General features: G+C 67.4%; 3 protein-coding genes across 5 annotated transcripts; 2 read left to right on the plus strand and 1 right to left on the minus strand.

Moving 5' to 3' along the window:
- Window positions 1–1,125: 1,125 nt before the first annotated feature.
- On the plus strand, window positions 1,126–10,594 carry LOC309684753 (cohesin subunit SA-3-like; the record flags this gene model as incomplete). The annotated part of the gene is made up of 33 exons (XM_082500619.1): window positions 1,126–1,274; window positions 1,354–1,447; window positions 1,533–1,649; window positions 1,984–2,080; window positions 2,190–2,266; window positions 2,344–2,548; window positions 2,643–2,794; window positions 2,873–2,946; window positions 3,095–3,218; window positions 3,293–3,391; window positions 3,461–3,540; window positions 3,719–3,826; window positions 4,228–4,419; window positions 4,766–4,853; window positions 4,934–5,045; window positions 5,582–5,688; window positions 5,760–5,849; window positions 5,925–6,014; window positions 6,378–6,578; window positions 6,927–7,009; window positions 7,339–7,426; window positions 7,521–7,601; window positions 7,687–7,779; window positions 7,870–8,050; window positions 8,131–8,258; window positions 8,341–8,442; window positions 8,741–8,886; window positions 8,964–9,092; window positions 9,218–9,387; window positions 9,744–9,879; window positions 9,994–10,032; window positions 10,130–10,220; window positions 10,316–10,594. 33 exons carry the CDS (start codon window positions 1,126–1,128, stop codon window positions 10,592–10,594), a joined length of 4,002 nt encoding a protein of 1,333 aa, XP_082356745.1.
- LOC309684755 (AP-4 complex subunit mu-1-like) lies at window positions 10,586–14,719 on the minus strand (the record flags this gene model as incomplete). Of its 3 annotated transcripts, none has more annotated exons than XM_082500623.1 (16): window positions 14,585–14,719; window positions 14,255–14,319; window positions 14,053–14,147; window positions 13,862–13,968; window positions 13,670–13,766; window positions 13,214–13,324; window positions 13,035–13,115; window positions 12,896–12,958; window positions 12,690–12,756; window positions 12,516–12,569; window positions 12,252–12,358; window positions 12,073–12,164; window positions 11,918–11,962; window positions 11,783–11,833; window positions 11,557–11,674; window positions 10,586–10,704 (listed from the first exon to the last, which is right to left on the minus strand). In XM_082500623.1, exons 2-16 carry the CDS (start codon window positions 14,310–14,312, stop codon window positions 10,702–10,704), a joined length of 1,149 nt encoding a protein of 382 aa, XP_082356749.1. In that variant the 5' UTR covers window positions 14,313–14,319; window positions 14,585–14,719. The 3 variants fall into 3 exon arrangements, with proteins under 3 accessions (XP_082356749.1, XP_082356747.1, XP_082356748.1); XM_082500621.1 differs by having other exon boundaries at window positions 10,680–10,868; XM_082500622.1 differs by having other exon boundaries at window positions 10,702–10,868; window positions 11,791–11,833.
- A 238-nt stretch (window positions 14,720–14,957) lies between these two features.
- LOC309684758 (DNA replication licensing factor MCM7-like) lies at window positions 14,958–21,352 on the plus strand (the record flags this gene model as incomplete). The annotated part of the gene is made up of 15 exons (XM_082500626.1): window positions 14,958–14,988; window positions 15,112–15,191; window positions 15,682–15,846; window positions 17,033–17,157; window positions 17,307–17,487; window positions 17,580–17,717; window positions 18,148–18,297; window positions 18,379–18,493; window positions 18,584–18,715; window positions 18,984–19,067; window positions 19,156–19,549; window positions 19,857–19,940; window positions 20,017–20,185; window positions 20,715–20,824; window positions 21,014–21,352. 15 exons carry the CDS (start codon window positions 14,958–14,960, stop codon window positions 21,213–21,215), a joined length of 2,160 nt encoding a protein of 719 aa, XP_082356752.1. The 3' UTR covers window positions 21,216–21,352.
- Window positions 21,353–21,444: the final 92 nt, after the last annotated feature.

The following is a 21,444-nucleotide window of genomic DNA, read 5'->3' on the forward strand; positions in this document are numbered from 1 at the left end:
TTGTCTCCCGCTGTCCCGCCCCGCCCCGCCGGGACGGCCCCCGGTACCGTGGACGGCCCCCGCGCCCCCGCCCGGAGGCGGCTGGAGGAACCAGCACCGGGAGCGGCACCGGGATGGGCCAGCCACCCACCCCCCTCCGGCCCCATAGCGGGACAGAGTCCCGGGGACACCGGGGACCTCTCCCTGAGCACGGCGCGGGGAGCTGGGGGAGACTGGGGGAAACTATGTGTACCCCCAGGCACTATGGGGCTATAGGGGGCTACGAGGGACCCCCAGGCCATAGGGGGCTATGGGAGATCCCCAGTCTACAGGGCACCATGGGGACCCCCAGGCTATAGGGGGCTATGGGGGACCCACAGGCCATAGGGGGCTATGGGGGACCCCCAGGATCTAGGAGACACCAAGTCCAAGCAGGACCAGATGGGGCTGCAGCATTAAGTGGCCATAGGGCCTATAGGGGATCCCCAAAATACAGGGACCTATAGGCTGTCATAGGGGAGCCTGGGCTCTATGGGACCCCAGTGCCCCGCAAGGCTGTAGGGGGGTCCCCAGGACATAGGAAGGTCCCTGGGTATGCGGCGTTATAGAGACCCCCCGGCTACAGGGGGCTAAAGGGACCCCCGGCCCACCCCGCCCACGTGGGCGATGGGGCCGCCCGAGGCCACGCCCCCCGGGCACGTGCCAGCGGGAGGCGGGGCCACCCGCTCTGCCCGCGCCTGCGCAGTGCGCGCTCCGCCGGGGCGGCCTGCCCCGCACGTGCTGGGCCTGACATCGCTGTCATCGAGGTGGTCGTGGTCATTCGGGCAGCGCGAGGCGAGGCAGGACGGGGATGGGGGACACGTGACCTCGGGGGGGGGGGGGGGGTGCATCAGAAGGGCCTCACCCCCCCACCACTGTGATTTGGGGGGGTCTCACCCCCCCCCAGTGCACCCCAGGGGGCGTTGAGGCCTTCCCCTGGGACGGGCCTGGGGACATCGTCCCCTCTGCGGTGGCCCCGGGCAGGGGGTGTCCCCGTGGGTACGTGGCCCCCCCCTCCCCGACCCTGGGGTGTCAGGGTGGATGGGGGACCCCCCAAGCCCACCGTGCCCCCCTCCTCCCCGTCCCCCAGGGCATCCTGCCGTCACCATGTCCCCTCCTCGGCGCTCCCCTCGCGTCCCGGGTGCCTCCTCCAGCTCCGGCTCCTCCGTGGGACTGGGCACCGGCTCCAGCCCTGCACCGGGGGCGGCTGATGAGCAGAGCAGCCCCCCGCCATCGCCACCAGCCTCCAACAGCCTGTGAGTGGGGGGGGCTGGGGAGGTGAGGCCCCCCACCAGCCGCCACCAGCTGTGACCCACCGCCCTGCTGTCCCCACAGGGACCTCAGCAGCGATGACTCTGGCAGCGACTTCGAGGACACGCTGCGGCCGCGCAGCAAGCGGGGACCCCACCGGCTGCGGAGCCACGGCCCCGTATGTCCTCTTGACTCCCACCCCCATCATCCGTGTCCCCCATCCTGGGGTGGCTCCGAACCTCTGCCATGTCCCCTCCCGCCAGGTCTCGAAGCGTCCCCGGAGGAGGGAACCCAGCGGGGATGGGAGCAGCCCGGCCCGGAGCAACCCGGAGCAAAACACCCTCTTTGAGGCTGTCAGGTCGGCCAAGATCGCCGTAGAGGTAAGTCCCCCTCCTGCAGTGTCCCTGGGGGGGCAGCCAGCTCGCAGGGGGGTGGGGGGCACACGCCTCTGGAGTGGGGGACTCATCAGATGGTTTGGGTGGGAAGGAACCTTAAAGACCATCCAGTCCGACCCCCCTGCCGAGGGCAGGGACACTTCCCACTAGACCAGGTTCCTCAAAGCCCCATGCAACATGGCCTTGAACACCTCCAGGGATGGGGCAGCCACAACCCGGCACCAATTCTCGAGCTTGTCCGGGTCCCTCTGGGTGGCATCCCATCCCTTGGGTGTCCTCAGCTGGCTGCTGTGTGATGGCGGCTGTCCTGTGCCCGCAGACAGTGGTGGACGAGTGGCTGGAGACCTACAAGCAGGACCAGGAGATGGGGTTCCTGGAGCTCGCCAACTTTATCATCTGCTCCTGCGGCTGCAGAGGTGGGGATTCCCCACTGGGTGTTCTGTCCCTTCTGTGCTGCTGGTGGGGTCTTCTCCCCCCCTCCAAGCCTGGGGACCCCCGTCTCACCACTGCCCCCTCCCTCAGCAGGCGTGGTGACCCTGGAGATGTTCAGGAACCTGCAGAACTCGGAGATCATCCGGCAGCTGACGGAAAAGTTCGAGGAGGTGCTGGCTGGGCTTGGGGAGGAGGGGGGCGGCAGCGGGGCAGGCAGGGGCCCCAGCTCACCCCACCTCCCCTGCAGGATTCGGCCGAGTACCCGCTCTCGCTGAGCACCCAGCCCTGGCGCCGCTTCCGAGCTGGCTTCTGCGAGCTGGTGGCAGCGGTGGTGCGGCAGTGCCAGTACACCATTGTCTATGATGGGTTCCTGATGGACACCCTCATCTCCCTCCTCACCGGCCTCTCCGACTCCCAGGTGCGGGCTTTCCGCCACACCAGCACCCTGGCAGGTAGGCAGCTCCCCGGCAGGTAGGCAGCTCCCTGGGGGGGCTCCCAGTGGTCTCCCCCGGGGGGGGTCCCCGCTCCCACCGCCCTGCTTTCCAGCCATGAAGCTGATGACAGCGCTGGTGAATGTGGCGCTGGGTGTGAGCCTGCACCAGGAGAACAACCAGCGGCAGTATGAGGCCGAGCGGAGCAAGGAGCCCGGCCGCCAAGCCACCAACAAGCTGGAGGCGCTGCTGGAGAAGCGCCGGGAAGTGAGTGGTGGCGGCAGTGGCGGGATGGCAGTGGCGGCAGGGACCGAGCCCCGTCTGAGCCCCGCTGTGTCCCCCCAGCTCCGGGAGCAGCAGGAGGAGATTGAGAACATGATGAATGCCATCTTCAAGGGCGTCTTCGTGCACCGCTACAGGTCAGGGCCAGCTCAGCGGTTCTTCAGGTTGTTCATGCCTGGGGAAAAGGGGCACAGAGCATGGCTTGGCGGGGCCGGGAGCGTGGGGATGGGGACATGGTACCGCTGGGGACGGTGGTGTGAGCCCTGGCGGTGCCGCATATGGCAGAGATGTGGTGCCCGAGATCAGGGCCATCTGCATGGAGGAGCTGGGGATGTGGATGAGGAGCTACACGGCCTCTTTCCTCACTGACGGCTACCTCAAGTACATTGGCTGGACCCTGCACGACAAGGTGGGCCAGGGATGGAGGACAGGGGCCACAGGGCTGGGCCAGGGGGGTCCCGCTGACGGTCCCTGTCCCCACAGCAAGGGGAGGTGCGGCTGCGGTGCGTGAAGGTGCTGCAAGGGCTGTATTGCCGCCGGGACACGGCCACCCATATGGAGCTCTTCACCAGCCGCTTCAAGGTGAGCAAGGGGCCCGCGGGGGTCCCTCAGGTCCCCGCAGGGTGTCACCGACTGCATCCCCCTCGCCAGACCCGCATGGTGTCCATGGTCCTCGACAAGGAGCCCGAGGTGGCCGTGGAGGTGGTGAAGCTGCTGACGCTGATGCTGGAGTGAGGACAGGGACGGGGGGGATGTGGGGGCGGAGGCTCCTCACGTGAGAGTGGGGACAGATGATGGAGGGCAGTGGGGGGACGGGGTCCTGCCGTGAATGCAGGGCCCTGGGGACACAGCCTCGTGGCGAGAAGAGGGATGGGAGGAGTGGGAACCCTCACTGTTCCTCACGCGCAGGAACATGGAGGAGGCACTGACAGAGGAGGACTGCCAGAGTGTCTACCCCATGGTCTACGTATCCAGCCGGCCGCTGGCTGCTGCTGCCGGGGTTTTCCTCTATCGCAGGTGAGCGAGGGCCGGTGCCCGGCACGGCCGGTCCCACTCCAGCAGCCAGTCCCCAGCCCACCCCTTCCCGGCAGCAGAGCTGCCATCACCCGGCCGCAACCCCCATAAAAAGCCAAATATTTTCTGCCTGCCAAACCCTGACTCAGGCTCAATTTCCTCCCTGCTCCGCCACGGGGAGCATCTGGCAGGAGCATCTGGCAGGCAGCCGGCAGACGGGGCTGCCTTCGTCTCAGGCTCTTTAGCGCCGTCCTTAATGGGAGCAGGGTCTGGGCTTGCTGCAGGGCAAGCACGAGTCCAGCACATGCTGTGTCAGCTGCTCAGAGCTGTGACCGCCCGTCTGGCTCGCACGCTCGTACTCTTGCACCGGCCTCGGTGCAGAGCGGGCGCCGTGTTTATCTCAGCGCAGGCCTTGGCGGCTCTTGGCAGCGGTGGTGTTTGTGCTTGTCCCGTCCCCGTCCCCCGCACATCTGGGGCGGCGGCAGCTGTGTGTGGCGTCAGAGCGGGTCCTCCCTGTCCCTCGGGGATTGGGTGCCGCCCCAGGGCAGGGGCCGGGGGTGTCTCTGTCCCTTGGGGTTCTGGCCCCGGAGGAGGGGGTAAGTGGGACCCCCATGTCCCTGTCCTTTGGGGCGCTGTCCCCTGTATGTCCTGCTCAGGTACTTGTGACCCCTGTGTCTGTGTCCCCCATGGATCTGGCCCCAGAGCAAGGGGAATGTGGGACCCCCAGCTCTGTCCCTTGGGTTTTTGGTCCCTGCATGTCCCCCAGCTCTGTCCCCAGAGGAGGGGGTACGTGGGACCCCCGTGTCCCTGTCCCTTGGGGCGCTGTCCCCTGTACATCCTGCTCAGGTACTTGGGACCCTTGTGTCCCCCTGGGGCTCTGCCCACCTCGTGCCCAGCGTGGGCACACGGGACCCCCCTGTGACCTTGTGTGCCTGTCCCCAGGCTGCTGGACCCCCAGCGAGAGCTGTCTTGCGATGGGGACAACAGGACCTTCTTCCGGCTGCTTCTGGCCTTCTTCATCGAGAGCGAGGTGAGAGCGGCCGCAGGGGGGCCCTGGAGGGCTGGGGGGGACCCGGCATGCCATGACAGTCCTCTGTTCCCCGTCCCCAGCTCCACGAGCACGCTGTCTACTTGGTGGACAGCCTGTGGGACTGCGCTGGGCCCCGGCTGAGGGACTGGGAGACCATCAGCGCTTTGCTGCTGGAGGAGTCGCCCACTGAGGGTATGGCACTACTGGGAGATGCTGGAACGTGCTGGGACATCGCAGAGGAGTCACTGAGAAACACTGGGATATGCTGAGGTGTCACTGGGAGACACTGGGACATTGCTGGGACCAAGTAGGCTACATTGGGACACCCCTGAGGTGTACTGGGACGCACTGGGAGATGCTGGGATGCAGTAGGATGTATTGAGAGATCACAGGGAGACACTGAGGCACTGCTACAATGCGTGGGGACGTACTGGGACATCACTGGGAGACACTGGAGTTGCTATGGAACGTCTCTGGGAGATTTTGGGACGTTGCTGGGGGATGCTGGGATGTGACAGGGAGGCACTGGGGCATCACTGGAACACGTGGGGATGTGCTGGGACGCCACTGTGTTGTGCTGCGCCATTGCTGGGGCACTGGTGGGCGGTCGGGGGATGTACTGGGTTTTGCTGAGATGCACTGGGATCCCCGGGGATGCCCTGGGACCCCTGTGGCACAGCAGAGGGGGTGCCAGGCTGCCCCCCAGCCCCTCTGTTCCCCTCCCCCAGCAGGCCTGGTGGACCAGCAGGAGAAGGCACTGGTGGAGATCCTGGCAGCCAGCGTGGTCCGGGCAGCCGAGGGGCAGCCCCCGGTGGGCCGCGGGCCGGCCAAGAAGGTAACAGAGGGCCTGAGAAGGGGACGGGGTTCCCCCCGGGGTCGCCCTGACCCTGCCACCTCTGCCCCCAGCCCTCAGCCCGGGAGCGCAAGGCGCAGGTGGAGGAGAGGACGCGGCTCACCCACTGCCTCATCCCAGCCCTGCCCCAGCTGCTGGCCAAGGTGAGGGGGATGGGGCCGCCGGCAGGGCACTGGGGGCTCAGTGCGGACACCCGCCCCCCATTTCTCCCCCCGCAGTTCTCAGCCGACGCCGAGAAGGCAGCTCCGCTCCTGGAGGTGCTGCGCTGCTTCGACCTCAGCATCTACCGCACCGGGCGGCTGGAGAAGGTGCTGCCCTCTTGTCATCCCCCCCACCCCTCCCTGGCAAGGATTCAACCCCCAGGGCTGGGGCAGAGCTGCTCTGTCCCGGGAAACGGGGCTACGGGGGATGGGATGCCGAGGAGTGTCCCCTTTGGGATGCTCTGTGTCCGTGTCCCTGTCCCCGTCGTGATGCTGCCCACCCTCTGCCCCCCATCATGGGGCTGTCCTCATCCTCCCCCAGGGGGTCCGCACGTCCCTGCGGGGAGGCTGCAAGTCCCCTGGTCCCCACGGGAAGCCCCATAACCCTCATTCCCCGGGGTGGCGGCATGTCCCGGTCCCTCCCACGGTTCCCCCCCACAGTCCCCCCCTGCCACCTTTTTCTCCCCACAGCACCTGGAGCTGGTGCTGGGGCAGCTGCAGGAGGTGGTGGAGAAGCACACAGGGCAGGCGGTGCTGGAGGCGGCGTCCCGCGCGCTCCACGCGCTCTGCGACCCCGAGCTGGCCCTGCATGGCCGCGGCGACCTGGTGCGCAGCCGCCTCGCTGACCAGCTAGCCGACAAGTTCCACCAGGAGGTCACTGAGCTGCTGCAGGTAGAGGGGATGGGAGAGAGACCCAGGGCTGGGGACCACCGGGAACAGGAGCTGAACATCAGGACGTGGACCTGGGATGAAGCTCAGGTCACCCCAGGGCAGGGACTCAGACTCCAGGATGGGAACCCAGAGCCAGGACAGGGCTAGGGACAGGAGAGGGACAGGGACCTGTAGGGACAGCAGTGGCCTGGGCAGGGATGGGGTATCGGTGGGGAAGAGCTGGTCTGGGAGGCGATGGAGTGTGGGGGACAGCAAGGGACCGCAGGGAGCAGGGTGTCCCCAGCCTGGTGTGAGTCCCCAGCCCCACGTGGGGTGTCCCCAACCCCACGTGGGGTGTCCCCAACCCTGGGCCCTGCCCAGGCCTCGTCCCTGGACGAGGAGGAGGTGTACAGCATGGCAGCTACGCTGAAGAGGATCTCCGTCCTGTTCAAGTGAGTGAGAAGCCGTGGGGCCACACCACTCCTCCGCCCGCATCCCCAGGGGTGTCCCGGTGTCCTTGTCCTGCTCCCCTGGCACTTGGTCCCATGGCACCTGTTCCTCTGCCCTGTTTGTCCCTGGCACTCTGTTTCCTGCCCCATGTTCTCCCCATGTCCCTGTCCCCCAGTGTCCTGTTCCTGGCCCCATGTGCTGTCCCCGTCCCTGTCCCTGTCCCTGTCCCCAGTGTCCGGTCCCCTGCCCCCTGTGCTGTCCCTGTCCCCTGGTGTCCTGTCCCCTGCCCCACATCTACCCTCGCCCTGCTGACGCCGCTCTGTCCCCACAGCGCCCACAACCTGACGCCCTGGCAGCTCTTTGAGCCCTGTGCCCAGCTCCTGCAGCACGCTGTGGACACGGGCGAGGTGCCCCCACAGGTACCGCCCTGGGGACACAGCGGGGACACAGTGCGGACATGACGGGGCTCCTCAGCACCGCCACCATCCTTTGCCTGCATCCGCCTCCCCTCAGGTCCTTGTCCCTGCCATCAGCTGCCTCCACTTCCACATCCTCTGGGAGCTCTCGCGCCTGCCCGGCACTGATGTCCCCCAGGTGAGTAGGTGGCATGGGGACGGGCCGCCAGGACAACTCGGGGCAGCCCCCATGTCCCTAAAGGCCACCGCGTCCCCCTGCCCAGGAGCAGCTGCAGAGCCTGAAGACCAGAGTCACCTCCTTCTGCTCGCTGTGCCAGAGCTGCCTGTCCGACATGGACACCGGTGTCCGCCAGCAGGTACGCAGGGGCCAGGGGGACATTGGGGAACCTGGGGGATGCGGGGGATGGGGGACAGACCTGGCGCTGAGCCTGTTCTCGTGTCCTCAGGCCTTCATGGTGCTCAGCGACCTGCTGCTGGTGTTGGGGCCCCAGCTGCCGCGGGACGGACGGGATGCCCTGGCCCCACTGGTGCTGCTGCCCGACGCCGGGCTGCAGTCCCAGTTGGCTGCCTTCCTCATGGACCACGTCTTCCACCACTCCAGCAGCCATGAGGAGCTCTCGGCCATGGGTATGTCCCCTCCGCGCGTCCCAGAGGTGTCCCCCCTGCGATGCCTGTCCCCCCGTCACTGTCCCCTCCTGTCTCCGCAGAGGACACCGAAAACCGCATTGAGGAGTTGCACCAGCGCCGGGTGCTCTTAGCCGGCTTCTGCAAACTCATCATCTACGACGTGCTGGAGCTCAGTGCTGCCTCCGATGTCTTCAAGCACTACGCCAAGGTGGGGGGGGAAGGCGCCGGAGGGCTGTCCCACTGGCCCTGCAGCGGCTTGGGGACATTGGGCCCTGTCGCTTCCTCCCCAGTTTTACAGCGACTACGGGGACATCATCAAAGAGACGCTGAACTGCACCCGGCAGATCGACCGGCAGGAGTGGGCTCGCACCCTGCTGCTCAGCTTGCAGCAGGTATGGCGCCGGCTGTGGGGGAGGTTCTGGGGGGGGCTCTAGAGGGTCCCTGGGGTTGTCCAGGAGGCTCTGAGGGTCTTTTGGGAATCCGGGAGGGTCTCCAGGGGGCTTCGGCACGCTCTAGGGAGGTCTGGGAGGCTCCGGGAGATGTGGATGGGGCTTGGGGAGGTGTTTCTAGAGAGGTCCAGCAGTCCGGGAGGCTATTTGGGGAGGGCAGGGAGACTAGGGGGGTGGAGGGCATCCAGGTGGGTCTGGGGGTCTCCAAGGGGTCCCGCACTGACCCTCTGTCCCTGCTCAGCTGATGACGGAGCTGCTGCTGCAGCAGGGCCCCGAAATTCGGGCATCCGAGGCTTTCTTGGAGATCCGGGACCTGGCGCGGCGTTTCTCCCTCTTCTTCAGCCTCCACCAGCTCCGCAACCGCCCGGTGCTGCTCAGCATGCACAAGTGCGAGGGGTTTGGGGGGAGCCAGGAGGGGCTGGACCAGGGCTCAGCCTCCCCCCTCACCCCTCTGTGCGGACCAGGGAGGGGATACAGTTCGCCTTCCAGGAGCCCCCGGGCCTCGGGCCGGGGCTGCCGCCCCTCAACTTGCCCTTCCTGGAGGTGTTGAGTGAGTTCTCTCCGCGGCTGCTGCGCCCTGACAAGGCCCTGCTGTGAGTCGGGGGGGGGCTGCCAGGGTCCCCGGGGCCATGTGGAGTCCCCAGTGGGGTCCTCAAAGTCCTCGTGGGGTCCCAGGGGCCCCCATGTCACCCACCGTGTCCCCCCTCCCGTCCAACAGCCTGGCCTTCCTGGAGAAGACAGCACCGCGGGATGCGCCCTGGCCGTCCCTGGTCACCTACCGCAACTCACTGCAGCCGCAGGAGGAGGGGGCCTCGGTGAGCAGCCGCAGCACAGCCCCCCGCCTGCACCCCCCCCCCGCCTCCACTGCCAAGAGACCCCGCATGGACGGTGAGGGGGGGACCAAGCCCCGGGGGACCCCCGGGATGGGCTGTGCAGGGCTGGGGGGGGGGGGGGTGTCCTGCTCTTTCCCTCGCCAGAGGTGGGGGGGCACCCTGGCCGGAGGCTGGGACCAGTTTGGAGCCCCCCCAGTACAGAGGGAGGGTCGCTGTGGGGTGGGGGGGCTCAGAGGTAGTGAAGTGAGGGGGGGTCACATCGGTGCCATCACCTCTGCCGGAGCTGGAACGTCCTCAGGAGGGGACAAGGATGCGGACAGGGTGTGGGGTTGGGGACACAGCTCGGGTATGGGGATGGCGGGTGGTGGTTGGGGTGGGGGGGGTGTCCCTGTGCTCAGCCCCCTCCCGCAGCCCCCCCGGAGCCCCCACACTCCAGCCCATGGCCGAGCAGCCGTTTGCCCAGTCCAGCCTTGACCTCCACCGTGCTACGGGGTGGCCCCTGGCCACCGGCGCAGGACCCCGGCACCGACCCCGGCCTCCTGCAGAGGTGAGTGGTTGGGCTGGGGGGGAGCGATACCCCACCCCCCCACCCCAAATCGGGTGCCCCCTACCCAGGGACCCCCCCTGATTCCCCCTAATTCCCTGTCCCCTCCTCCCGCAGCAGCTCCCTGTCCCGCTGGCGCAGCAGGATGACAAACCGGTGAGCGAGGGCTGGGGGGACACATGGCGTGGGGTACACACGGGGGGAACCGGGGGGGGCGTCCTCCATCCATCTCCCTCCCTCTGTTCTCCCCCAGGCTCAGCCTGATGGTGGAGGAGGAAGAGGAGGAGGAGGAAGAGGTGTTGATCGAAGAGGAGAGCAGCGAGGAGAGCCCAGAGCAGGACAGGGTGAGACCACCTGCCCCACCCCGAGGGGTCCCCCCCAGCACCCTGCAGCACCCTGGGGTGCCCCCACCCAGCCCCAACCTGTCCGTCCCCCCCAGACCCTGGTGGCCCCCCAGGACCGCCTCCGGGACCTCTTCGACTCCACCATCCTGGGCATCAAGGTGAGCTGGGGGGGGGGGACACAGGGGGGTCCCCAGGGAAAGCAGGAGCCCTTCAAAGGAGAACCCTCCCCCCTTTGGGGGGTGTCTCACAGGACACACACACACCCCCCCCACAGGACATCTGAGCGAGGGACCCCGGTGTCGCCGAGCAGTTTGTTGCCTGTTTATTGTTGTTCTGAGCCCAAATCTGGTGTCGTGACATATGGTGGCAGTTAATAAATATTTGGTTGACGGTCGGTGTCGGGGTGCGGGTCCCTGCTGTCGGGGGTCGGTGGGTGTCCAGGGGGAGGGTTGTCCCTGCTCAGAGGCGCAGCACGTAGGAGTCACTGTGGGTGAGGTAGCGCACCCAGCGCTGGGGGGGTCCCGCCGGCCCCCGCAGCCGCAGGAAGCGGATGCGCAGCCCCGAACACGTGTGCGTGGGCAGCTCGAAGGCCAAATTGGCCGGACCCAACTCCAGCAGCGACGCGCGGCTCAGCCCCGGCACCTCCAGCTGCAGTGGGGGGGGACACACGGCACGGTGATATCAGGGACAGCACGGGACACCCGCTCCCTGCCTGGCCACGGGCCCCACAGCTGTGCCCCCCCACCCCCAGAGGGGACGTGGGTCCCTGCCTGTGTCCCCCACGCACATACACGAGGAGGATGTGGGTCCCTGCCTGTCCCCCTGCCCAGAGGGGACAGGGGCCCCTGCTTGTCCCCCCTCCTTGAAGGGGACATAGGTCCCTGCCTGTTCCCCCCCCTTGAAAGGGACACGGGTCCCTGCCTGTCCCCCCCCCCAGAGGGGACAGGGGTCCCTGTATGTCCCCCTCCCGAAGGGGACACGGGCCCCCCCTGCCTGTCCCCCGCCTTGAAAGGGACGTGGGTCCCTGTCTATCCCCCCCAGAGGGGATGCGGGTCCCTGCCTGTGTGTGTGTCCCCTGCCACAAGGGGGATGTGGGTCCCTGCCTGTGTCCCCCAAAGGAGACACAGGTCCCTGCCTGTCGTCCCCCCACCCTGAAGAGGATGCAAGCCCCTGCCTGTCGCCCCCCTTGAAGGAGACATGAGTCCCTGCCCGTCCCCAGGCCCCATGGTCCCCCCCCCAAGAGGGCCAGGTGTCCCCAAGGTTGGGGGGGACATGACAGGTCCCTGCCCATCCTCCAGCCCCTTGTCGCCCCCCCCAGCCCCCCCCCAGCCCTCACCTTGAAGAGCGCGGAGAGCTGTGACCCCCCCTGGCAGCGCGGGATGTCCCAGCGCAGGGACTTGGTGCCGGGCTGCAGCTCTGCCGTCTGCTCGGGGCTGCTCAGCTCCTGCGACAGGCTTGGGGGGGGGGACACGGGGCGGGGGACAGATGCAGGGAGGGTGTGAGGGGGTGACAAGGCAGGGGAGAGCCCCCAGACACCCCCCCCCCCCAATAGCGGCACCCACCTGCTCACCCCCTTGGGCACGGGCAGCTGCAGGCGGATGTTGAGGGCTTGGCTGGAATTTGGGGGGGGGACGTGTCAGGGGATGGGCTCTGCCCTGGTGTCCCCCCCCTGTGGCGCCCCCCCCTCTGTCACCCACCTCTTGGGGGGAAGGTCACAGCGGAGCTTCAGGTACAGCCGGAGCCTGCAGGGAAACAGGGACGGTCAGAATTGGGGGGGACCCCTCCCAGGGATGGTCAGAACGGGGGTGACCTTCCCCCGAGATGATCAAATTGGGGGCGTCCCCCCCCTCACCTCCCAGTGGGGTCCTGGTCCACGGTGGGGAAGAGGCGGAAGGGCAGAGGCGAAGGGATGTCATCAGCCAACTGGTACTGCATCAGCGTCAGCTGGGGGGGGGAAAGGGGGCTCAGGGGGGCTGCTGCGGACCCCCCCCATCCCCGTCCCCATCCCCAGTGTCCCTCAGTGTTCCTCACCTCCCCCTGGCTGGGGGTCACCTTCAGGACCCTCCCGCTCTCCAACTCGTCCAGTTTGACTGCACTGTGGAAGGCGCATTCGTCCACCCGCACGGCTGTGCCATAGCCTGGGGGGGGCAGAGAAGGGGCTGGTGGGGTGCTGGGGGTTTTTGGGGGGTGCTGGGGGTTATGGGGGATGCTGGGGGCTTTAAGGGGATGCTGGGGGTTTTTGGAGGCTGCTGGGCGTTTGGGGGGGGCAGAGGTGGGTTTTTGGGGGGTGCTCACCCCGCAGCTCTGACTTGCCCACGCAGAACTCCTCCGTCAGCCCAATGCGCATCTCTGGGGGGGCGGACAGACAAGGACAGTACGGGGTCACCCCACGGTGGGGGGGGGGGGGGGGGGTGGCACTGGCTGTCCATGAGCCCCCCTGCCCCGTATCCCATCCCCAGCCCCCCTTACCCCCACAGCTGGGCAGGTAGCACTTGAGGCGGATCTCCCCCTGGACGTCCACCTTCATGGGGGTCCCCTGGGGGGAATGGTGGTGGATGAGATTTTGGGGGTAACATGGAGGGGGGGGCCCGAGGAGGAGGGGGGGGCAGCCTGGGGGATGGTGGGAACATGGGGCAATGCTCTGGGGACACGCTGAGGGGGGTCCCCCCACTCACGTTGGCGGCGATGACAACCGTCAGCCTCTCCACCACGTCCAGGAAAACCTCGTTCCTGCCGCCCTGTGGGCAGAGAGCAGGGGTCAAGGCTGGGGGGGGGACAATGGGAGGACACGGGGACGCGGAGGGGGGGTCCTACCTGCTCCCCATGGGGCGGCAGGACGGGGCGGCTGGCGGCCGAGCTGGGGGCCACCCTGCTCTGCTGCGTCTCGGCGCCGAACTGCAACGACATGGGGAGGCAGGGACATGAGGTCTGGGGACAGCCGGGGGAGTTTGGGGACACCGTGGGTGTCGGGATGTCCCCCCCCACGTCCTCACCAGCCCGATGGAGCCCAGGTCGAGGAGGCTGAAAGGTTTGGTGGCCACTGGTTCCGTGTGCGTGAAGTTGCGCAGCACTTCGGGCGCCGTCGTCTGGATGTAGCCATAGTCCTGGGGGGGGGGGGTGTCCCTTTCACCCCCCCGAGCTGTCCCCAACCCTGAGGGGGGGGACCCCACCACCCCAAGGGTTGGCCCCAGCCCCATAAGGTGGCTCCCAATGCTCCCCCCACGGGGTGTCTCCCGTTCCCTCCACGGAGTTCTCAACACAATGAGGCGTCCTTACCCCTCCCCGTGGGGTGTCCCCAGCACCCCCCGTGATGTCCCCAGCAACCCCCCAATGTCCCCAGCACCCGCTGATTTGTCCCCAACCCCCCCACGGATGTGTCCCCAGCTCCTTCCCAATGTCCCCAGCTCCCCCCCCCAACGTCCCCACGTCCCCCCCAACAATATCCCCACCACCATCTCATCCAGCAGCTCGTAGATGAGGGCGAAGTTGAGGCCAACGTTCTTCTCGCTGAGGGGCCCGCAGAAGTCCCGCAGCAGCGTCACCAGCCTGCAGCGGGACCCACGGCCGTCATCGGGGGTCCCCGTCACCCCCCCCAGCTGTCCTGTGTGTCCCCCCTGTTGTCCTGCGTGTCCCCCCCATACCTGTTGAGGAACTCCACCAGGGTGAAGGGCGAAGCGTCCGGCGTCGTGGTGGCCACGAAGTAGAGTCCCGCGTGCCGCACGTGGACAAAGTGCCATCCCTCGTGTGCCTGGGGGGGGACAGCAGAGGTGTCACCCCCATGGGAGCCCCACAGAGCCCCGCCCTGCCCCCCGTGTCCCAGATCCCCCCTTACCATGAAAACGGGGGCTTGGTCCCCCGGCAGAGAGGTGATCCGGCGGTAGAAGGTGTCGGCGAGGTCTGTGTTGGTGCCACAGGTCTCCCCGCGGACTTGCGGGGGGGTTAAGGAGAATGGGGGGACACATGGGGGGGGAGGGCCCTGGGGACCCCCCCCAAGTCAGGGGACCGCAGCGGGGGGTGGGGGGTGGGGAGGATACAGTCCTTGTGGATCAGCCGGTCGCCCTTGGAGGAGAGGATGAAGATCTGGGACAGCATCGCCGGGCTGGGGGGGACACGGGGGGGTGGCGTGGGCCCGCCAGCGCTGTGCACCCCAAAGCCACCTGACCGAGACCCCCCGGGCCCTGCCCCAGAGCCCCCAGCACCCTGAGACCCCCAAAACCCCTGGTGCCACCCCCCAGCACCCTGAGACCACCACCACCACCCTGTTTCCCCCCCAGACCCTTGAACCGCCAGCACCCAGTGCCCCCCCTCCAGCACCCAGTGCCCCCCCGGCCCCTGACCCCGCACCCCAATATCCCCCCACTCACCCACAGAGCTCAGCACCCCAGCACCCAGCCCTGGATCCTTGGGCCGCCCCTCCGGGACCCCCCGCGGCAGCCCCACGGCCGCGGCCCCTTTAAGAAGGGGCGTGTCCCCCCTTTCCGCGTCCCCCCGAACCTGCGTCCCTCCGGGCGGACGGCGGTCACGTGGCACCGCCGAAAAGGAGGGCGTGGCCCGGGCCGGGCCGCTGCCATTGGCCGGCGGTGCGACAGCGTGGCCTGCCGCCGAATTGGGCGACACGGGTCACGTGGGGCCGGTTTTTCGCGCCACTTTTGGTTGCGGCGGCGGCGGTGGGAACCGCGTCGGGGCCTTGCGGGGACCCGAATCGGTAACCGGAACCGACTCAGGACTGATCCTGCCATGGCGCCGCGCGACTACGCCGCTGAGAAAGGTACGGAGGGACCCGGGGGGAGACCTTCGCGGGGGAGGGCTGCGACCGCGGTTGGGGGACCGGGACCGGGACATCGGGACCGGGACCGGGACCGGGACCGAGACCCGCCTCCGTTCCCTCCAGAGAAGGCGAAGCGGTTCCTGCAGGAATTCTACCGCGATGGCCCCGACGGCGGCAAAGAGTTCCCGTACCGGGAGCAGCTGGTGAGAGCGGGACCCTCTCCCGTGTTCCCCCCCCGGTGCCGGTGGGATCCGTCGCCCACGCCCCCATCCCCTCCAGCCGGGTTCCCCCCCGCACCCGTGGGGTTCCCCTATCCCGTGTCACCCCCCCTCCGGTGGCTCCCACCCCCTCCCCGTACCGGCAGGGTCCCCCTCCTCTTCCCGTCTGTCCATCACCCCCCCCCACCCCGTACCGGTGGCTCCCATCCCCCCGGTCCCCGTCCCCTGTGGGTCCCCCCCGTAATGACGATGAGGCTCCCCCTCTCCTCCCTATCCCCCGTGCCCCCCCCCCATCCCCCGTGCGTCCCCCCCACCGCTGCTGGCAGGACCCCCCCATCACATCAGCCTCCCCCCTCAGTGCCACAGCAGCCAGGGGTCGCCCCCTGTCACCCACCTCCCCCGCCGGACCCCTCCCTGCCCCGTCCCCCCCAGTACCGGGGTCCCCACACTCACCGCCTCCCTCGCCCCCCCCCAGACAGCGCTGGCGCACCGGGAGCGTGTGGCACTGTACGTGGCACTGGACGACGTGGCGGAGGACGACCCCGAGTTGGCCGAGGCCGCCTGCGAGAATGCCAAACGCTACGGCCGCCTCTTCGCCGACGCCATCCACGAGCTGCTGCCGCTCTACAAGGAGCGCGAGGTGGGGGGGGACACCCCCTGTGACGCACCCCCCCCACACCTCCCCCACCACGATGTCCCCGCACTGGGGTTCCTGTTGGTTACACCCTGTCCCAGGCCGTCGCTGGTTACCCTTTGCGGCAGGGGATCCCTCCGTGAGCCAGGCCCCCCCGACTCACCCCTGGACCCCCAAGTTATTTTTTTATAAAAAGAAGTGGTTTAAGTGGGGGGCGCAGTGGGTGGGCGCCCCTGCAGCGGGACCTCGGGCAAAGATCCCACCCCGTCTCTACCCCTCGCCCCAGTTTGAGCCCAGTTTCTGCTCTGGCGGGGTCTCCACGCGCCGCCTCAGCGCCCCCCCTCCGCTCCAGTCCCGCCGATTCCCTGTCACCGCAGTGGGGGGAAGGGGAGGGGCGATTTCACCCCCTTTTCCTCTGCTTTACGCTTCCGGCAGAGCGTGGGGACCCAAAAAGTCCTGAGGGGAAACACTCCCCAAACCACCCATCCCCGTGGTGTTGGCGTGGTGCTCGGAGACGGGGCGCAGTGCCGTGCCGCCCACGGGGGAAACTCACCGCCGCGGCGCGAAGGCAGCGGCGAATCCTATTTGTCATTTCCGTGCGGTTATCACTGCATTCCCTTCGGTAGAATTAATCCCGTAAACCCCATTGGACCCGGAATGTGCGCATGACGCCCCAAAGTTACGTTCCGCGAGTGCCTTTTTCCTTCAAGGGAATGACTCAACCCAGATTTTTTGCTGTTATTCTTGAGGTTTTGCAGTTTTCCCATCCGTACAGATTCCGACGGGCCCACTGGTGTCCCGTTTTAACTTCCCATCCCAGCCAAAAGTCCAAGAAAAAGCCGCTAAAAATGTTTTTCAAAGCCGTCACAGCATATACAGCAATGAGGGTTTTTTCCCCAGCGTTCGGCTGTAGAAATTAAGATATTTCGTGTTTTCTTAAACCTGTAGCACCTTTCGCCTCTATATTAATGGAAATATTTTTAGGAATACGCTTAATTTCTGCTAAATAATACCCAGACTTGGTGTTTCTCTGCCCAGGTCACGTGAAGTGCGAATCAGGTGCGCTTTTTACCCGCAGAAAGTGCTCTTTGTGTTATAGAATCGGAATATTCACACCGTATCATAGCCCCAAGTAATTTATCCCAATTAAAGCTAATCTAAGCCAAACAACTTGCGTCTCTCCACCCCGCAGGTGACCCGCAAGGACGTGTTGGACGTCTACATCGAGCACCGGCTGTTGCTGGAGCAGCGTGGCCGGGAGGGGGGGGACTCCCGTAACCCCCAAAACCAGTACCCCCCTGAGCTGCTGCGGCGCTTGTGAGTGCGATGGGGACACACACCGTGTCCTGCCACGTCCCCCCTGTCCCTGGGACCCCGTACCGTCCCCAAATCCCCCTTCTCCCCCCCCTCCTCCCGGTTGTCCCCAGCTAACCCTATCCCTTTATGTCCCCTCCCCGTGTCCCCAGCGAGCTGTATTTCAAGGCCCCCTCCTCCGCTAAAGCCCGCGTGGTGCGCGACGTCAGAGCCGACTGCATCGGGAAGCTGGTGACCGTCCGCGGCATTGTCACCCGTGTCACTGAGGTCAAGCCCATGATGGTGGTGGCCACCTACAGCTGCGACCAGTGCGGGGCCGAGACCTACCAGCCGGTAAAACGCAGCAGAAAGAGCCCCGGGGAGTAGGGGGAAGGGGGTTCTGGCTGTCCCCCAGCCCCCCCAGACGCCCTTGTTTCCCCCCCCAGATCCAGTCGCCCACCTTCATGCCACTGCTGATGTGCCCCAGCCGCGAGTGCCAGACCAACCGCTCGGGGGGGCGGCTCTACCTGCAGAGCCGCGGTTCCAAGTTTGTTAAGTTCCAGGAGCTGAAGATGCAGGAGCATGTGAGCTGGGGGGGGGCGGCGGACAGGACCCCCCACCCCCGGGACCTTGGGGTGTCCCCGTGAGCCCCAGCTGCAACAGGAGGGTCCTCCTCCCCATCCTTGCTCTCCCCTGGGGACACTGGCCACGTCAGGGAGGTGGCACCGCTCGCGCTGTCACCTCCCCTGGGGTGTCAGGGGTGGCGGTGGCTTCAGCAGCTCGGGCTGGGGCGTTCCAAAATGGTCCCCAATCTCTCCCCTGCCCCGAGGTGGGGTGGAGGGGGACAGTCCTCCGGCCAACACCGCCCACCTCTGGGTCAGTGGTGTCACCACCGGAGGTGACACATCCGTGTGGCTCTGTCCTGTCCAAGTGCTGGCGGGACAGGGACAGGGACGGAGCCCCCCCCCCCCACCACCACGTTGTCCCCAACCCCCTTTTTGCGTCCCCCCGCAGACTGACCAGGTGCCAGTGGGCCACCTTCCCCGCTCCATCAGCGTGGCTGTGCACGGGGAGAACACGCGCCTGGCGCAGCCCGGGGACCACGTCAGCATCACCGGCGTCTTCCTGCCCCTGCTGAAGTCCGGATTCCGACAGATGGCCCAGGTAAGCCCTGCGGTGGCCACTGGGGACCCGCGGCTGCCCCACACCAACCCGCCCACCCACCGCCCCCTCTCCCCCACCCAGGGTTTGCTCTCCGAGACCTACCTGGAGGCCCACTGTATCGTGAAGATGAACAAGAGCGAGGAGGACGAGGCGGGCGCCGGGGAGCTGAGCGAGGAGGAACTGCGGCAGATCACAGGTGAGGCTGTTGGGGGCAGCCAGAGGGGTCGGGGGCCGCCCTGTGGCGCAGCAGGCGGCCGCCCCACGGCTTCCCTTGCTGCCTTGGCAGAGGAGGACTTCTACGACAAGCTGGCCGCCTCCATCGCCCCTGAGATCTACGGCCACGAGGACGTGAAGAAAGCGCTGCTGCTACTGCTGGTAGGCGGCGTGGACCGCAACCCCCACGGCATGAAGATTCGGGGTGAGGCTGCGCCACGGTGCTTTTTTTGGGGGGGTCCTTTGCCAGGGGTGCGTGTCCCCTCCTGGTTGTGCGGGAACATTTTAGGGGTCTGGAGGGGTTGGGATCAGGGCGTCCCGCTTCACGCAGGCAGGTTTGGGGGATGGAGTTGCGTGGAGGGAATTGGCAGCTGTGGGATTTGGGGGTGGGAGTATGGCAAAGTGGGGCAGAAGGAGAAGGCTTACACCTACCTTCCCCCCCGGACTCTAAACCCCATCATTTTACTCCCCAGGAAACATCAACATCTGCCTCATGGGTGACCCCGGTGTAGCCAAGTCGCAGCTCCTCTCCTACATCGACCGCTTGGCGCCCCGCAGTGAGTACCGGGCTCCTGTTGGGGGGCGGAGGGTGCCTGCGCCCCCCCCGTATCCCCTCCCAATCCCCCTCCCCTCTGCCCCTCCCAGGCCAGTACACGACGGGCCGGGGCTCCTCGGGCGTGGGGCTGACGGCGGCGGTGCTGCGGGACCCCCTGACGGGGGAGCTGGCGTTGGAAGGGGGAGCGTTGGTGTTGGCCGACCGGGGGGTCTGCTGCATCGACGAGTTTGACAAGATGCTGGAGGCCGACCGCACGGCCATCCACGAGGTGATGGAGCAGCAGAGCATCTCCATCGCCAAGGCGGGCGTCCTGGCCACCCTCAACGCCCGCTGCGCCATCCTGGCTGCTGCCAACCCGGCTTATGGCCGCTACAACCCCAAGCGTAGCCTGGAGCACAACATCCAGCTGCCAGCTGCCCTCCTCTCCCGCTTCGACCTCCTCTGGCTCATCCAGGACCGCCCCGACCGTGACAATGACCTGCGGTGAGCCGTGGGGCGAGGGGGGAGCAGCGGGGACGGCGGAACTTGGGGGGGGATCCTGGGGTGTGGGGTCAGGTGCTGGGAGGGGTGGGGTGAGGGGTGTGGGTCGGGGGGGTCCATGGGGCTTGTGAGGGGCTGGGCTGGAGGGAGTGTGGGACCCTCATGAGAGCTGTGGGGCTGGGGAGCACGTGGGTCCCCCATGAGAGCCGTGGGGCTGAAGGGGGAGTGGGACCCCCATGGGAGCCGTGGGGCGGGGCTGGAAGGTGCGGAGCACCCCCGGCCCCACTGCCAACCCCTCTGTGCCCCACAGCTTGGCCCAGCATATCACCTACGTGCACCAGCACAGCCGCCAGCCCCCCTGCTCCTTCCAGCAGCTCGACATGAAGCTCATGAGGTGAGAGAAGGCCGCGAGACCCCGCTGTCCCCACTGCCCCCGACCCCGCCGTCCCCTCACCCTGCCCGCCCCCCAGGCGCTACATCGCCATGTGCAAGCGGAAGCAGCCGGTGGTGCCAGAGGCTTTGGCTGACTACATCACGGCCGCGTACGTGGAGATGCGGAAGGAGGCCTGGGCCAGCAAGGACACCACCTACACCTCAGCCCGCACCTTGCTGGGCATCCTCCGCCTGGCCACCGCCCTGGTGAGCCCCGAGGGGGATGGGGACGTGTGGCACGTGGGACCCTCGGTGGCAGCCGGAGGGACCCGAGTGGGCAGGAGAAGATGAGCTAAAGCAGTGCCAGATGGAGCCAGACCGGACCCAGGAGGGGCGGCTTGGGCTGGGACAGTATCCCCGTCCCCCTGCGCCATGTCCCCATCACCCCCATGTCCTCCACAAGCCCCTGGGACCCCAAAGGGGCTTGTGCAGGGGGGGGGGGGGGGGGGGGGCAGTGAGGCACCTCCAGGGCATGGCCATCATGGGGACGGTGTCCCCCTCCTGTCCCCTGGTGTCCTCTGTCCCTTCCTGGAGCACAGCCTTCTCCCCCTGTGCCCCACCTTGTCCCCTGGGTCTGGCTTGCAGCCCCCCCGGGACAATAGAAGCGCTTCTGGGGGGGTTCCAGCAGTCTCGGGGACAGCCCTAGGCAGGGAGGGGCACTGAGGGGTCCCCGGGTGGTGGCAGAGGGAGAGGGGTGGGGGGTGCCATGGCTGCTGAGTGCCCCCTGTGCCCGCAGGCGCGTCTGCGGCTGGTGGACGTGGTGGAGAAGGAGGATGTGAACGAAGCCATGAGGCTCATGGAGATGTCGAAGGACTCACTGCTGGGGGACAAGGGACAGCAGAGCCGGTGAGTGGGGGACACGAGGGGGGGACAATGCCACCTCCCCACGCCCCAGTTTGCCGGGGAAGGGGGTGACCTGGGAGGAGGCAGCAGTGCCAGGGTCACCCCATCCCCACGTCCCAGCGTGGCTGGGGAGGAGGTGGCATCGCCGGTGTCCTGCTGACCCCCGTATGTGTCCTGTCCCCCTGTCCCCAGGGTGCAGCGCCCGTCCGACGCAATCTTTGCAGCGGTGCGGGAGCTGGCGGGCGGCCGCCCCGCCGTCCCCTACGCCGAAGCCCTTCAGCGCTGCGTGGCCAAAGGCTTCACCCCCGCGCAGGTCCAGGCCGCGCTGCACGAGTACGAGGAGTTGGACGTGCTGCACGTCAACGCCGCGCGCACCCGCATCACCTTCGTCTGAGGGGGGGGCCCACCCAGCTCCCCCCCATGGGGCCGCAGCCCCTGTCACCCTCACAGACATGGGGACATGTCCCGTAGCCGTCACCTGCCCCAGCCCCACTCCTTACACCTTCTCGTTAAGTGCTTTTTTTAACAATAAAAAGGGGTTTCTTACTGTTTTTTGGCAGCGCCACCAACCTCTTCTCTCCTGCCCAGGGGCATTCTGCCCCGGCTGGGACCACATGAGCCAC

This window comes from Vanellus vanellus (genome assembly GCF_965231255.1).
Source record: "Vanellus vanellus genome assembly, contig: HAP1_SCAFFOLD_829, whole genome shotgun sequence".
Taxonomy (NCBI): domain Eukaryota; kingdom Metazoa; phylum Chordata; class Aves; order Charadriiformes; family Charadriidae; genus Vanellus; species Vanellus vanellus.